Source organism: Epinephelus lanceolatus, chromosome 8 (genome assembly GCF_041903045.1).
Source record: "Epinephelus lanceolatus isolate andai-2023 chromosome 8, ASM4190304v1, whole genome shotgun sequence".
NCBI lineage: Eukaryota > Metazoa > Chordata > Actinopteri > Perciformes > Serranidae > Epinephelus > Epinephelus lanceolatus.
Window position 1 is genome coordinate 11,700,969 of NC_135741.1, and position 16,249 is coordinate 11,717,217.

General features: G+C 42.7%; 1 protein-coding gene across 1 annotated transcript in view; it reads left to right on the forward strand.

Moving 5' to 3' along the window:
- magixb (MAGI family member, X-linked b) overlaps positions 1–14,887 on the forward strand; it is a 60,943-nt gene extending 46,056 nt beyond the window's left edge. Inside the window, exons 13-17 of the mRNA XM_078169835.1 lie at positions 4,648–4,848; positions 4,939–5,015; positions 5,146–5,292; positions 7,304–7,442; positions 10,548–14,887. Of these exons, the coding sequence (XP_078025961.1) occupies positions 4,648–4,848; positions 4,939–5,015; positions 5,146–5,292; positions 7,304–7,442; positions 10,548–11,653 (1,670 nt within the window). The 3' untranslated portion in view covers positions 11,654–14,887. The remainder of the gene's footprint in view (positions 1–4,647; positions 4,849–4,938; positions 5,016–5,145; positions 5,293–7,303; positions 7,443–10,547) is intronic.
- The last annotated feature ends 1,362 nt before the right edge of the window (positions 14,888–16,249 follow it).

Here is a 16,249-nt window from a genome sequence, read left to right on the forward strand (position 1 = left end):
TTATATGTAGTCATGCCCTTTTTTAAGTGTATATGGAGCAAAGTGACCTTTTTGTTTGAAGTATCATATCACCAGTATCTCACTCTGTGCTCCTCTATACGCTCCGACCTGTCAGGACACTGGGACTTGTTTATGTTCTGTCTGGGAAGCGAACACATCCTGCCCTGATTAGCTTTTAGTGTAGTGCTTATGCATAGCCAGTTAGCCGCAGCATCCCCGTGATGTATTACCCGCCTCTCCTCTTCCTCTGTCTTGTATTGGCTGCCCTCTGTTCCAGTTTGATGCAGTTCAATTTGCTTTATGGGCCAAGCGAACACACATTTATGTTTTCACGGTGAGATTAAGGTTGTAGGTGCACCTATCTCTGCAGCACAGAGTTCCCTCCCTCCCTCCGCCGTGTCCTCACTCTCCGCTTCATTTTCACTCCTGTCATGTCTCAGAAACGAGTCCCCTCTGTCTCTCCATATCTGCCTTTAGCCTCTATCGTTTCCTCTTCCTCTCATCAGTCTTTCTCTCCATCGCTCTTATCTCCCTCACAGGCTCCCTGCCCACTCTCTCTCTCTCTCTCTCTCACACCCCTTTACTCTGCAGTAAAAGCGTCCAGTCTGGTTTTTCAAAAGATTAAAACTCTCTCTCTCTCTCTCTCACTCTCTCTCTCTCTCCATCTCCATCTCTCCCTCTTTCCATCCCTCCCTCCCTCCCTCCGCCTCCCACCTACCTCTCCATTGCTCTCTGAATGCTCAAGAGAAATGCCACACTGAACATTTTCCCTCGCAGAGGAGCAACAGAGGGGGGACAGCAAACCTGTGTTTTACTCTCCTGTTGACCGTTACATGTGAATCTCAACACCTTCAAGCTGCCCGACAAGGAATTTAGGATTTTTTTTTGTTGTTGTTTTCTGCGTATGCTAATCAGAGAGCCATGCTGGAGAGACTACAGTCTGCTTTGAAAACTGTGAAGGAGTCTAAACGTAATTATTCGCTCCACTTCTTGTTTCAGGTTTACTATAAAAAAGGGGAGGGTGCTGGTTTTGGTGCAGTGTTTCATGTTTAGCTGTGTGTCTGATTCTGTGTTGCACACTAAAGTTTGCTCAGGCTGATGTTGACTTGTATGAAAGTTAGGTCCACATGTCTGATAGTTGATGAAACTGAAGCTGTAGCAGTATATGTTATGTTTTTATATACATGGATGATGATTGCAGCGACAACACATGAAAGGGAATTAAACTATGTTTAACCCAGCCAGGCTTAAAACAGGACACAGCGTGATGTGGTGTATTAGAGCCATTAGTGAGCCACACAGGCAGCAAAATGAATGGATTTAACAGATAGCATTAGCACTGCTGAGTTCAGCACCTTGCACACACACACACACACACACACACACTACTTGTATGAACGATGCTGCGAGAGCTCAACAGTGCTCTCCCCACTCTCCGGCATGTACTGGGCATCTGCAGGCTGCTGTGGGGACGTCTGCACCGGCTTGATGCATCTGGGCTGCAGAGGGGGATTTTGCGATGGCGTGGAGGGGGGGGGGGTCTCCCACTCCTGAGCGGTGATCAGTGCAGAGCGTCAGAGGCAGGCTGGCTGCTGGGCATACTGCAGTAGGATTACTCTGGACAGGAGAACATGGAGAGCCAGAGGAAAAGACACTATGATATAAAGCAGTCCATTTGGATGCATCTGTGTGTGTGTGTGTGTGTGTGTGTGTGTGTGTGTGTGTGTGGGGCTCAGTACATCTGTCCCAATCCCTCTGCGTGTGAGTCACCATGCACGCGTGGTTTTGTACATGTGTGTGTGTGAGCATGGCTGTTGCATGTGTATTCATGTGTTTGTTGGATGCTGGACTGATGTATTATGCATGATAAGAAGACTATTTGCAAAGCTGCCTTGGCTTTGATTTGACCTGATTGCCGTTTCTGCCTGGGTCACCCAGATTAGGCCCAGATTGGAGATGTGTCTCTGCTGGACTCTGAATTATAGTCTGTACCTTTTTAGCGGGATCGTCATTCCAATGTGACGCACGTCACCTCACATTCCTGGCGCCAAGGATTGTAATTTTTATTTTATGGCGCCACATAAGGCAATTTAAACACGCTATTTTTATCCTGGAGGGATAGAGACTGAGGGGGCGGCTATGTACCTCAGCTGAATGAGTGTCTCAAAATGTTTATGCTGCCTGATGGGTTACATAAGGCCACTGGCAACACTCAAGAGGGGCCAGCTGTCACCAAAGCACACATACCCTCACAGAGAGGTCAAAGGGAGAGTAACAGGGAGTTTACTGAGACACACAGAGAGGGACGAAAGAGAGACGTCTAAGCAGACAGAGACAGACGGTCCAGATAAAAACTGTAAGAAGCTTTTTAGTTGGCGCGGGAGATTAATGGAAGCAAATTTATTTTTAGGCTGCTCGATATTTTTCTCATCAACCTCAGACGCTGACCAGAGCTAAGCTTAATTGTGAGTGATCTCTTTGTACTGAAGATAAGACAAATTGAGTTCCTGATACATTCAGCTAATTGTCCCTCCTCACATTGTACACTCACTTCAGCTCAGGGGTCAGATTGAACAAAAAAGACACATCATCTGTGACCCCAGCTACACTCCCCTGTGTGCTACAGCACATCGTCTGTGACCCCAGCTACACTCCCCTGTGTGTTACAGCTGATAGGTGGTGTTTTTGAGTGATGTACAAGCAAAGAGTATGGACAGATTATGAGACAGTGGTCCCCTGGGCACAAACATGCAAAAGGCCACAGCACCTCTCCTACATAGGGCTGAAAACACCTGCAGATTTTGTGGTTATTTTACCCTTTTTTTGTTGTAGTCATTTTGTGTATTTTTTGGTTGTTTTGCCCCTTTTGTAGTTTGTGTTTCTTTGGGGTAGTTTTGTGGAATTTTAAAAGATAATTTTAAGTCTGTTTGAGGTCACCAGGCTCTTTGTCATGGTGGTTGTTTTGCCCCTTTTTGTAGTAATTTTGTTTCTCTTTAAGGTCATTTTGTGTCTCTCTAGGGTTGTTTTGCCCATTTTCTGGTTATTTACAATCTCTTTTTGGTTCTTTTGCCCCTTTTGTAGTCATTTTATATGTCTTTGTAGTTGTTTGTGGCTCTTTGTAGTTGTTTGTGGCTCTTTGTGATAATTTTACATTTTTTTTCATAGATAATTTTGTGTCTCTTGTCATTTTATGTCTCATTGCAGACATTGGGGGTCTTTATTCCCATTGTTTTACCCATTTTGTAGTTATTTTGCATCTCTTTTTGGTAGTTTTGCCCCTTTGTAATTCATTTTCACCTCTTTTTTGGTTGTTTTGCCCCTTTTTGTAGTCATTTTGTGTCTTTGTAGTTGTGTGTGGCTTTTGGGAGTAGTTTTATTTTGTTGTTTTTACAAGATAATTTGTGTCTTTTTGTCATTTTGTGTCTCCTTAAGGTCGTTTTGTGTCTTTCTTTTGTTTTTTTGCCCCTTTTTGTAGTCATATTGTGTCTTTGTAGTTGTTTGTGGCTCGTTGTTTTTTTGGACAATTTTGTGTCTTTTTTGTCATTTTCTGTCTCTTTGTAGTCATTTTATTTCTTTTTTCTCTCTTGTTTTGCCCCTTTTGTGGTTATTGTCCATCTTTTTTTTGTTGTTTTTCCCATTTTCTATAGTCATTTTGTGTCTTTTTGAGCTCTTTTTTGTCTTTCTTTGGTGTTATCCCCTTTTGTAATTATTTGTCATCTCTTGTTGGTTGTTTTGCCCCTTTATGTGGTCATTTTGTGTCTCCTTTGAGGTCATTTCGTTGCTTTTCGTAGTTGCTTTTGCCCCTTTTTAGTCATTTTGTGTCTCTTTGCAGTTTCTCTTCGCATCTCTTTGTTGTCTTTTTGTCTCCTCCTGATCGCTATGTGTTAATTTGAGTAACACTTTGTTTGTGAAGGCCAGGACGACCCCTGACACTTTGGGCCCCTGGGTCTGTGTCCGGTATCCATCCATGGGTAGAAGACAACAGTCAAAGTTTCCCACACAGGGGAGAAAGATCAGCAGAAAGAACTAAATATTGCTGCGTGTGTGTTTTTTTATGTGTGTTTTGTATGCTCGAGGCATACTAATGCAGAAAGACTGCAAGTTTGTGGCTCTTTGAGGTGCTAAGTGTAAGAATCACTGACGCTGTATAAACCAAAGAGTAAATATCTAAAGTCTGTTGCTACGTGCAGCTTGACAGATTCAGGACAAAAAAATATTGCTGGAAAGCTTGTGTTCCATCACAGTTTGTTCTTGAGGAGGAAGACAAATCATTGAACAGCAAAAAACAGTTGCTGGCGTTCAGCCGATGGAGAGATAGGTTGATAGATGGGGAGATGAAAGAGGAGAGAGAGAGTGTTTCAAGGAGACAGTGGGGGAGGTGTAAAAGAAGGCTTCAGTGGGAAGTAATTAGTAGACCCTGCCAAAAACAATCCAAAGCTTAATTACGGCTTGTTTTAGGAATTCTGGCAAACACACAGGTGAAATAAATCTTCCTGCTTTTAAGTGTATCTACATATGACCTCATTTATTAGTCACTGCCTTCAGTTTAAAGGAAAGTTTTAGGGCTGGATGAAGTTTCGTGTTTCGTTCAACAAGTAACTCAAAGAAATCATTTAGAATAACTGGTGTTTTCTGTCCTCTCCTCAGCTGCTTCACTTCTCCCTCATCGGTTTGTGACGGTCCGTCGAGGCAGCCCGGCGGCAAAGAGCGGTCAGATCCGGCCTGGAGATCGATTAGAGGCAGTAGGGGGTCGCTCGGTGGTGACTCTGCCTCACCGGGAGCTTGCTCAGATCCTGCGTCGAGCGGGAAATACTCTACGCCTCACCATCGTCCCACGCCCCAGCACCTGTAAGCGTAGATATAAGTATTTAGGAAACACACACAAATATACAGTCCAGTTCTTGACTCATAATCTGTCTTCAACATCATCTATTTCAGATTCTTCAAGCCTTTCAGAAACCACTGAGTATGACCCTGGTCACAGAAGCAGAAAGGGTCAGAGGTCACGTCCAAAGGTGAGTGCAGCACCATGATCTATGAATTGACTTTAGCTGTTGCTCACCTTTTCCACTGCCAGTGTCTGATCCTCTCTAGAGTGATGATAATCAGTCTTCCCTCTCTGCTCTCTCTGCACTCGTCTCCCAGCGTGACTCCAGGTATTACAGCGTAGACCTGGATCGTGGCCCCTCAGGGTTCGGCTTTAGTCTCAGAGGGGGCAGCGAGTACAACATGGGCCTCTATGTCCTGGGACTGATGGAGGGGGGGCCGGCCTCACGGAGCCAAAAAATGCAGGTATGTCTGTTGCTGTGTTCATCTCACAATCTACTCTTCCTACGCTTTTCCTGTAAAGTAATTTGGTAAGTAAAAGTAAAAAACAAAAACATGAGAAGTGCAAAGTAATTAAAAACCAGCACCTGTTAATAAAACTTTTTTAATGAAGTGGAGCAGGTCGGCTTCATGAATAAATAATGCTAGTCCATACAACTGAGATATGAACCATCTCCTACACTTTCTCCATCTCTTCCTCTCTAGCCCTTTCTTCCCTGTAACATCAAAGATTAATATTACACATGAAAGCTTAACGTAGCTAACATTAGCTAGCTAACTACATTTTCACCTACTCTGTGTGCAGCTTACTTCAATGTGCTTGCAGAGGTTAGTAGAGGCGTTTTTACATGCAGAGATCTTGTGTTTTTTGGGAGTTACAGCAAGCACTTCATCATGTAACTATTGCATTTTTAGATTTTGGTGTAAAAATTGTTGCCAGATGTGGCCAGGGATTGTGGCTCGAAGCTGCCTCTAGTTCTAGGTTTTGTCTTCGTCATCATCACATCGTGTTCAAAGGACAGTGGTGCTTCTTTTTCTTCCAGGCAGCTTGTAAGCATAAGTGCTCCTCGTACGCTCTCCCGCCCTGCTCTCAATCCCCACATATACAGCAGACCAGTTGTAACAAAGGTGTAAATGGGAAAAGCAGTGAAGTAAAAAGTAGATTACTGACTCAGAAAGGAGTAAAGAGTAAAAGCACAGTTTATAAAAAGAAACAACGACTTTTTTAGTTATGTGTATTACTTGTTATGTGTTACTCCTCACCCTATGTCTGTGATGGAAATCTGGAGAGCTGGTTAAATTGTGACTGAAGAAATTAAGGAGACTTAGATGTCTCAAGCAACAGCATTTCATGAAGTTCCATCGAGGAAAATCACGGTCAAGCACAGTGTAAGACAATGTATGCCAACCTGAGATTCTGAAGATGCACTTCTTGACAGGGAGGATTTAACCATTTCCTACTGTTAGAGAGTCACTACATGTTCCAGATAAGGTGATTCTTTACCAAGCTCCATATGTGTGAGGATTACTGGTCCACTCTCCTGGTCTCACCATCAAAGGGGAGAGGGTAGAGGTGGTGGAGTCTCTCAGATACCTAGCCATTAGATTGGACAATAACCTCAGCTTCAGTCAGCATGCCATGGCCATTTAATAATGTTGTAAGCAGAGACTTACAGCCATCTGTAAATTAAATCACCTGTCAGTGCAACCCCATCTTCTTCTTCTCCTGTACCATAGCATTATGGAGCCAGTTCATCTGTATGGTGCCATCTGTTTTTTTCATATGCTCACAGTCACTAATAAGAGTAGCCAGCAAACTTGTAGGTATTTCTACCCCCGACTGATCTGATAATGTCACCTTATCCCTGATCCACAAAGCAGTCACAGTCACTCAGAACCCAGATCATCCACTTCACAAATACTTTATCCTTCCCTCTGGATGCAGGGAAAGACTACCTGTGTGCAGAAGGGCCTGTTTCAGCAAGAGCTTTGTTCCCAGCTCTAAATAAATAACCTCCTCTTGATCTCAATCAATGTCTATCTATCTATCTATCTATCTATCTATCTATCTATCTATCTATCTATAAGTCTGGGGCAGAGAGTGACCTGTCTCACCCCATCCTTGGTTGCTGTGGGAACGGAGGCAGCTGTGCTACACCAATCATGACTGGTAGTGCAAGAGATTAACTTTTGCCTCTAAGGAAGCAGCAGAGCATGACCTTCTGCTCTTTTAGGCTTACAGCTTATCTGAACATGACTCGAGGTACAACTGCGTTGTAGCACCTTTATGTTACAGAAGAACGATCCTAAAAAGGAAAATTCCTTCACAATATCTGTATCATTCTCTGTATTTGAGTGTGTAATCTATCATCATCTCTCATTTATATTCCTGAATGTTCTGTTATTTTAAAGAGATAACAGGTACAGTATTTTAAATAATGGCATGGATGTTGTGTCTGTGTGTTTGTGGCTGCAGGTCAGCGATCAGCTTGTGGAGATCAACGGGGACAGTACAGCGGGGATGACCCACAGCCAGGCGGTGGAGCAGATCCGCCGAGGAGGCCATCGCATCCACCTAGTCCTCAAGAGAGGGAACGGCTACGTGCCTGACTATGGTGAGACACAGTGGGAGGACAAGGGAATAGTTAGGGACTGCCATGTAAATATATGAGATTTAAAGTACGAGATATGATAAAACATTGCGTCCTTTTCTTTTGTGATGCATCTGTCTTGGGTGTGTAATCTCCTTCCTCCTTTTCCTGTGGGACTGATTCTGACTAACACACTTTCTACTTTTCTTTTCTTTGTGGTGTTTCCCTTCTTTTTGCTTTTAACATCCCCACATTCCCTCCTCTGGATCGGCCTGTCTTGGTTTTCCCTTTCCTCCAAACACTTCTCTCCTCTCTGCTCCACTCCTTCCTTTCTTTTCTCTCTCTCAGTGGAGCTCTCCAGTTTGTCTCTATGTATGACCAACTCCAAGCTAGGAGAGCCTTGCTTCTATGTCATTGGACGGACAGAGAATACGCGGTTGGTAATGGTTCCTGTTAGTTCTCCCATTTTCTGTCTCTCTACATTCCTCTACTCAGTCACCACTGCTGTCTCCACTTGTAGAATAAGATACCTTACAGCCTGTGTGTTGGACCTCCTTGTTAGAAGATAGTCGTGACTATCAACTTAATCAATCTTATCAACACACTTTTTCCTTTATCCGTAGTGCTGTCAGTTTAGTTTTGGTGTAATGTGCTGAGTGTTGGAGATATCAGCCGTAGAGATGTCTGCCTGCTCTCTAATATAATGGAACGAGATGTCACTTGTGGTGCTCAAAGCGCCAGAAAAATACATTTAAAAAACTCAACAGCAATGTCTCTTCCTAGAAATCATAACCTGGTTACTCAAGATAATCCACAGACCTTGTTGTGAGTTTTATGTTGGAACTATTGCTGCCTTCAAATAGAGTTGTGTTCACCGTGTTCATGACAAGAGTCAAGAGTGTGGTATTCACAACCTTGTTAGTGAAAAATTTCTTAAAGCTCCTTCTTAAAGTTTGCTGACATTTTCAGAAATGGCAGTGGTCATGGAAGTTCGTTTTTTGGCGGATGGCAATCTAATAGGTTGTAATTTAAGTCATATAGAGTATTTCTTTATAATTTTTCAATGTCTGAGAGAAATGTTTATATTCCCAGCATCCTCATTTCACCTCTGTCACTGTGCCTTTGCATTTCCTGCATTACAGTAGCCTGCTAAATTGTCAGCCTCAGTGGATTCTAGAAGGCAACAGTTGCATCCATGTTGCTGTTGCCTAGCAGCAGTTTTCTCACGACTTAATCACCAGAACGCTCAGCATATAATAATAATGATTATAATAATAAATTTAATTTATATAGCGTTTTTCAAAACAAAGTTACAAAGTGCTTTACATGGTTGATCCTGGATTAAAAACAATGCAGGATTCAAGCAAATAAATTGAGTCAATTTTAAGAAGATATTAAGAGCACTAGAAATAAAATAAAGCTAAAATACCATCACTGAAGCAGATGAGCAAAGATAGTAACTAATTGCCCTGTAGATTGCACTGAGGTACAGCTAATCTAACAATTAGAGTAATACAAAATAAAAGAATGCAATAACTAATGATAGCACAAGATAAAAACAATAAAGTTAATCAAATGAGACATATATAAAATAAATAGTGTGCTGAAATTAATAAAAGGCTTTTTTGAAGAGATAGGTTTTAAGAAGTGATTTAAAAGATGTCACTGATTCAGCCAGCTTCACATCCTCAGGCAGGGAGTTTCAGAGCTGAGGGGCCTTGACAGCAAAAGCCCGGCCACCTTTAGTGTTGAACCGTGACTGAGGAACAGCCATATACTAGGGTTGCAACTAATGATTATTTTCATTGTCGACTAATCTGTCGATTATTTCTTCGATTAGTCGACTAATCATTTTATCGAAAAATGTGTTAAAATGTTGAAAAATGTCGGTCTGTCTCTCCCAAACCCCAAAATTATGTCATGTTATGTCCTGTTTCGTACTCACGCCAAAGGGTTTTAGTTCACCGTCATGGGAGAGTGTGTAAAGCTGCCAATATTTGAACGTAAGAAGCTGCAATAAGAGTATTTTGGCGAACTTTTATAGTACTTTTCTATGAAAAACGACTCAAACGATTAGTCGACTACTAAAATAGTCACAGATTATTTTAATAGTCGATTAGTCATCGATTAGTCGACTAATCATTGCAGCCCTACCATATACATGATGTCCCATGCGGTAACCACAAGTTCATGTGTTCCATTTGAAGGCTCTATATTTTCTTTCTAATAATCTACACCCTGCAAGCGTATCACTGCGCAGAAGGAAGTGTGCATCTACTCATGCACGAGAGGTTTGTGCTCATGACAGTGCAAGATACAAACATTAATGGTGTCCTCCTCAGCTAAGGTGTGACATTAGCAAGCAGTAGATATACGCTTCCTTCTTTGCAGTGATATTGGTGGCAGGCGTAGCTTGATGTAAAGAAAGTAGTTTCAACATGAAACCGCTTCATAACAAGGTCTGTGGATTATCTTGAGTAACTGGGTCATGATTTCTGGAAAGAGACATTGCTGTTGAGTTTTTTAAATGTATTTCCTGGTGCTTTGAGCACCACAAGCTGAGTGTTACCTTGTTCCATTACACTGGAGAGAAGGCAGACATCTCTACTGCGGATATCTAACACTCGGCACATCACACCAAAACAATCTAGACTGATAAACAGCTCTACAGGTAAGAGGAAAAATGTGTTGTGTTTTTTTTTGGTTGAGCTGTCCTTTTTAAGTTGTGCTGTCCTTTTTAAGTTGTGGTGTTGACATTCACAATATGATACCAGTTTCTTGCCAGATTTAGTTACCCTCAAACCGTCCTCTGATCAGGCTGTGCCAGCTTTGCAATTTGTAAGCACACTGAAAGACAGTTACAGTATTATGGAGCATGCTAATAATCAGATGTGTGTGGTATTTCTGTTGAAGGGTTTTCTGAAGGTTGCTGCTTTTCTGCAAAAGAAAAGTTGTTACACAAGCTGACCTCATGCATGACCAAAAAACACAAAACAAAAACACTTCTTGGATTTCAGAGCTCTTTAATAACAGATTACATAATGCTCTCTGCCAGAGAGTTTGCTCTTCCTTTCTTTTACCTGCCTCTTTATTGTTTTCTCCTCCTCTCTCCATGTGATGTGTGTCCAGGCCGTGAGCACAGAATCACCTCCCCCTCCCTCCTGCATCACCCCAAGGAGCAGGGTGTGGCTGCAGTAGACTCCACCGGGCGGAAGGGGCGCAGCTCCAAGCAGAAGAGGAGAAGCAAGTCTGCCGATGGACGTGTGAAAGAGAGAGGGACAGAAAGGAGAAGAAGAAGAGGGGACTCAGAGGGAGGAGGACGCTCTCGTTTACAAAGCCCGATCTCCGAGTGGGGAGAGAGGTCTCGGAAATCTAAGGACAGGAGTAGGAGGAGGAAAAAAGGGTCTCAGAGTTTACCCAGAGATGCCCTCAGGAATTCTGATGATAGTGAGGCAGAAAGAGGGACAGTGAGGGGAAGGAAAGGGGAGAAGAAAAGAGGAAGGAGCAAAAGCAGAGAGAGGAGAAGTAGAAGTGAGGAGAGGGTGAGGAAGGTAGAGGATGAAGAGCCTGAGGAGAAGGAGGAAGAGCAGGAGGTACCTGCTGTTGAGGAAAAGGTTGAAGAAAGGGTTGAGGAGGTTGAGGAGGTGGTGGAGGTAGAGGAGAGAGTCAGTTTAAAGAGAGAAGAGAGTGAAGAGGATGTTGTATTACCCATTCCAAGTCCGACCCAAAAGCTTCCCAGACCCAAACAGAACTGGGAGGAGGAGAACGATGAAAACTGGGATATGGCAGCAGAGTACAGGGAACTGAGGAAGGAGCAGGAGGAGGAGCAGGAGCAGAATGATGACAGGGCTGAAAACAGGGAGACAGAGCTGACTGAGGATCAGGAAGACGACGATGCACAGAGCGGGCGTGTCGAGGGGCCTTTACCAGGCATTGCTGTGATAGATCCAGTGTCACAGAGAAAGTCCTTCTCCTTCCTCACCGCACTGTCCGTAGAGCAGCTGGGGGACGATGAGTCAGAATCTGGAGGCAGCCAATCTGACGGCAGCGTGTCCGCTGCCAGCATCTCAGGCCTTTCTCTGGCCGCAGCGGAAGCTGGCGGGCACAGGGCTGCTGTGGTACCAGGGCCTTGGCTCACACCCAGCCAGCAGAGGGTGGCTCAGGTCACAGGAGGGAACAGGCGCCCCAGGAGGCGGACAGGGAACGGAGACGGAAGAGGAAGTGCTCTCTCTTGACTTTTAAACGTCCAGTGTGTAGGACTGAGGGGGATATGTTGGCAGAAATGGTATTTAATATAACAAGTATGTTTTCTTTAGTGTATATTCACCTGAAAATCAGAAACATTTTGTTTTTGTTACCTTAGAATGAGCCGTTTATATCTATATAGGGAGCAGGTCCTTGTCTATGTAGGTTGCCATGTTGCACATCCATGTTTCTACAGTAGCCCAGAAGGGACAAACCAAACACTGGCTCTAGATAGGGACATTTGTGTCAGCCCGTCCGTGATGAGCAAGCACAGTCTCACTCCAAAGTTGTCGAAATCCGGCGCTCGGGCAGTGACTTGCGGTGTCAGAAACCAACAAAAAAAGGCGTCCTTTAATGTCGGCATGTTACGAAGCCGGTTGCACGTGGTGTCAGGGGGAAACCTGGCGGGACAAGGACGAAAGTTAAGGCAGCAAAATGGGTCCAACAAACACCAACTTTCACCCGAGAGAGCGGTGTTCATGTCCCGTAAGATCATAAAGCCAAACCTTGTTCTTTTTTCCTAAACCCAACCATGTGCGTTAGTTGTTGAAGGATGTAGTGCGTTTATTTTGAAAGAGACTGTATGTAAATGTTAAATTTCCTGTGAAAACATAAGTGTATCTTGAAAGAAAAGAACTTGACCCTGCTTCCCAGAAAGTCAACAACCAATGCACCCAGGGTACCTTGCACGGCATATGTGGACGTGGAAAGTCCATGACCAAATGTCAGTATGTGACAAGGTTGGAGTGAGAATGTGTTGGAGGAGCAGCATCAGAAAAACACTGATTTTTTTAATCATTAAACTGCTTTATTAGGTGTTCTTACTGGTTTAAATCACCGGATCTGTATGTTTCGGGGAGGAAGAGACCTCTACAGATAATTCGGCAAACAGTAAAAACCTCCTGAACATCTGGATCAGAAAGGAGGGTGAGCACACATTAGCAGGTGCTAGGCTAACGGCTCTACTCACACAAGCCAAACGGCATCTGAAAAACACTGATTTGTTATGTGAAACTGCTTTATGCAGAGTGTTACCAGTTTAAATCCCTGGGTTTGTTTGATTTGGAAATGTATACATATAAGTTGGATCCCGGTAAAAACCTCCTGAACAAAGAACACTGAAGGAATTCGAACCAGGAGAAGTTTCAGCTGGTTGCAATCTGCCGTCCTCACCACTAGATGCCACTAAATCCCCCTGAATCCTACACACTGTTCCTTTAACAGGAAGTAGAGCAGCAGCAGCAGCTGAATGATACAGCATCAGATTCTGTCAGTCTCACACTGTAAGACCTCGACTTGTTTTTCTGCAGCTACCCACACTACCAACATCTTCTCTCAGTCACTTTGATATCTACAGTATGAAGTCATATTCTTTGTGCCTTTTTATAGCTGACCTCTGGCTGATGTTCAATCTTTGATATCACATTTTAACTCGTAACATCACCAACACGGTAAAGTGAGGTCTGGTTTGCTGAGCTTTGTTTTTTTCGATGCACTGTGCCCTCATATTGTTTCACTCCTGTCTTTAGATTTGCAGCATTTGTGATAGATGTTACCACGACAACAAGGTCTTTCAGACACCTTGGTTTTAACCGACTTCCAATCACTCTCTCACCTCTCTGCGTCTCTGTCTTCACACTGCTTTAGCAGAATAATCCTCTCTGATGTACTCCACCCCCCACACCTCCACCCTTACTGTACAAAAACTGCATAGACATTCACTTATACCTCATGAAGATAATAAGCAATAATAATGCAACTATCCAAGACTATCAGCCATCCATCCCCACCATGCCACGTCGATCTGGTCTGAGAGGAAACAGTGTTTGTACAATATCCTCTTTGTCTCATGTGGACACTTGTAATGTCGTTCCATATAACTGAATATTTGATTGTGATCATGCAAATCCCCCTTTTGACAGCAGGTGTGAAATCTATATTCTGTAAATATTGGTAGAGAGATTAATGACAGAACTTATTGTAAATACTATACTAACTGGAGCCAAGCCCTGATGTGTATTACTGTGCTGTAATACACCAAGATAAAACTATATATATATATATATATATATATATATATATATGAATACATGCAGTATATCTATATATTACATACAACAGCTACCCGTATTGTTTATGATAGTGTGATGAAATTAATTGGTACATAGCTTTCGTGATGGCTCAAAATGTAAACACAGAACTATATTGTACCTGCCCTATTCATAATGAATGTTTTGTAATATGCTGCTTGAGTGTGGATTAGGATACTCAGTGTCGTACCCTACTTCAGAAATCAGCAGAAGATGCCAAAAATATGCATATTCTGTGTGCATATTTCCAGTACTGTTATTATTGTGTATGTGGGGTCAGAACAAAAACACTGTCTAGATTCTAGAGAGTGCTGTGCCCATCGTGCCACGTACAGTTGCCTTGGTAACATAAACCACTTTATCCTAACCACTGATTTTTCTTACTGTGAAAACCCCCTCGCTCTGAGGTCTCTAATGCGAGAGCAGGGCGGGCTGTTTAGTAATTTCAGTCATGCCAAAAGAAGACAAAAAAATAAAGGCCCTTACTGTAAATCCACAGAAACAGTGATAATATAATAATCATAAGCCTCTGCAGAATCTGAGCTCAGCGTCGCGTCTAAGATGGCAAAATAGCACATCATTTTGTTTTGCTCTCTTTTTTAAAGAATTCAGTTTCGAAGACAAAGCCAGGCTGAATGGATACTGTGAGATGTTATTTTTCTATGAAATTATCTTTTTTGAAATACTCAGGTTTTCAGATACTTTGCTCTAGATAAGCCATTAGGAAGAAAAGCTACAATCACACCTTTGTCATAACACAGAGTGGACTCATATTATTTAAATGTCACGTTCATGGCAGCATTAATGAGACGCAGACTGTTACGGATGTTTGTTACCAGCCCATAATTATCTTGATGCTATGAGTGAAGTCCTTCATGTGTACCCCAAACCACAGAGCTGAAGCAAGTTGCTTGTTGTGCCCTGCCCATTTGTTTGCATCACGGCAGCACAGTGACCGAACCAACATCCTGTACCCCCCCCTCCAACCAGTGACCACACAGAGTAGCTTGGTAGCCGACTTATTTTATAATGTTTGCTAATGTTCTTTTTTTAGACTTTCATTTCCTAAGGGGGATTATATGGCCGAACTGTAAACACATTCTAATAAAACTGCAAATAAACTGCTGAACCAATTTCCTCGGTGGTCTTTCTTTTATTGCTTCACACCAGGAGAGACGCAGCAATGGACAGCAGATGGCAGCAAAATGATGGGCTTCAGAATATTTAGGAGGGATCTGATTAAGGTATGTGTGTGTCAGAGATTTTAAGCATCCCAAGACTGCATATTCAAAGCCAGGGTGAGATATGTGTGTGTGTGAGAATAAGACATTTAAGATTGTAAAACTTCATCCTTGGTGTAAAATCTGATCATTCTCCACAGATCAATTATTAAACCTGCTTTTTGAGAGGACATGGATTTTACATTTCCCTTTCAGCACTCAGTCTAATATTAGTGTCCTATACTGTACAGCAGAGCAGCCTCACCTGTGTGGGCTCTTATATAAAACACACACACACAGAGAAAGAGGGGGGTGAATTTATAGCCAGTGTCTCAGTTCAGATATGAGCACTTAAGTACTGCCACTAAAAATAACATCGCTGCGAGGCCTGCCTTTCTCCCATGTTGTCCTAAGCCGCATCCTTCTGTTCATGTCAGCTCAGACGTCAAAAAAAAAAAAAAAAAAAAAAAAAAAAAAAAATCACCGCAGCAATAACAGCGATTCAGCTGCAGTCACATGATGTCGACTCAGATTGAATAAGTAGACCTTTAACTATTCAAACCACTTCAAATCAGTGCTGTGAAGATGGATTATAGAGAGATGCTGGACGGAGGAGGATGTGGCACTTTTCGCTGTTTTAGACGCTCTGCATTACAGTATTGTTTTCTACATGTGCACTCCGGATTCACAGGCGCTCAACAGGGTCCCTGAAGTGTGCAAAGTTACAAACAAAGACGCAAAATGAGACTTATGATTGTACCTTCAAAATAAAATCCATATCCATCCGTGCACTTAGTTACAATTCTGCAGAGCAAATTTCAACTTGTGATAATTTGGATGAAACCTGCACATTGTATGTTGCATTCCTAAACTGGCATTTTAACCTAATGATGAATTTATGGGAGCATATTGTCAGTCAGTGACGGACTCAGGCTGTTGGAGAGGCAGGGGCGAAAATAAAAATCAAAAGGGCACTGTTTTCCAGCATGAAGAACAACCTACATGGCACTGCATCCTGTTTTTGCCACTTGAAGGGCACCGTACACCAGTGTGTTCTCAAATCACACTAGTGTACCGTGATGCAAATCCAAGTGTGCTGTGGGATTTTGTGATAACCACACGTTATTATTCATTCATTTTCCGTAACCACTTATTCTGTTGGGGGTTGCAGGGGGGCTAGAGATAAAGTTGTGATTCAAGATATTGACTACAATAGACTTGACTAAACAATGTTATTTTATACCTTTACAAACATCAAACCGTGGAGATAAACAAT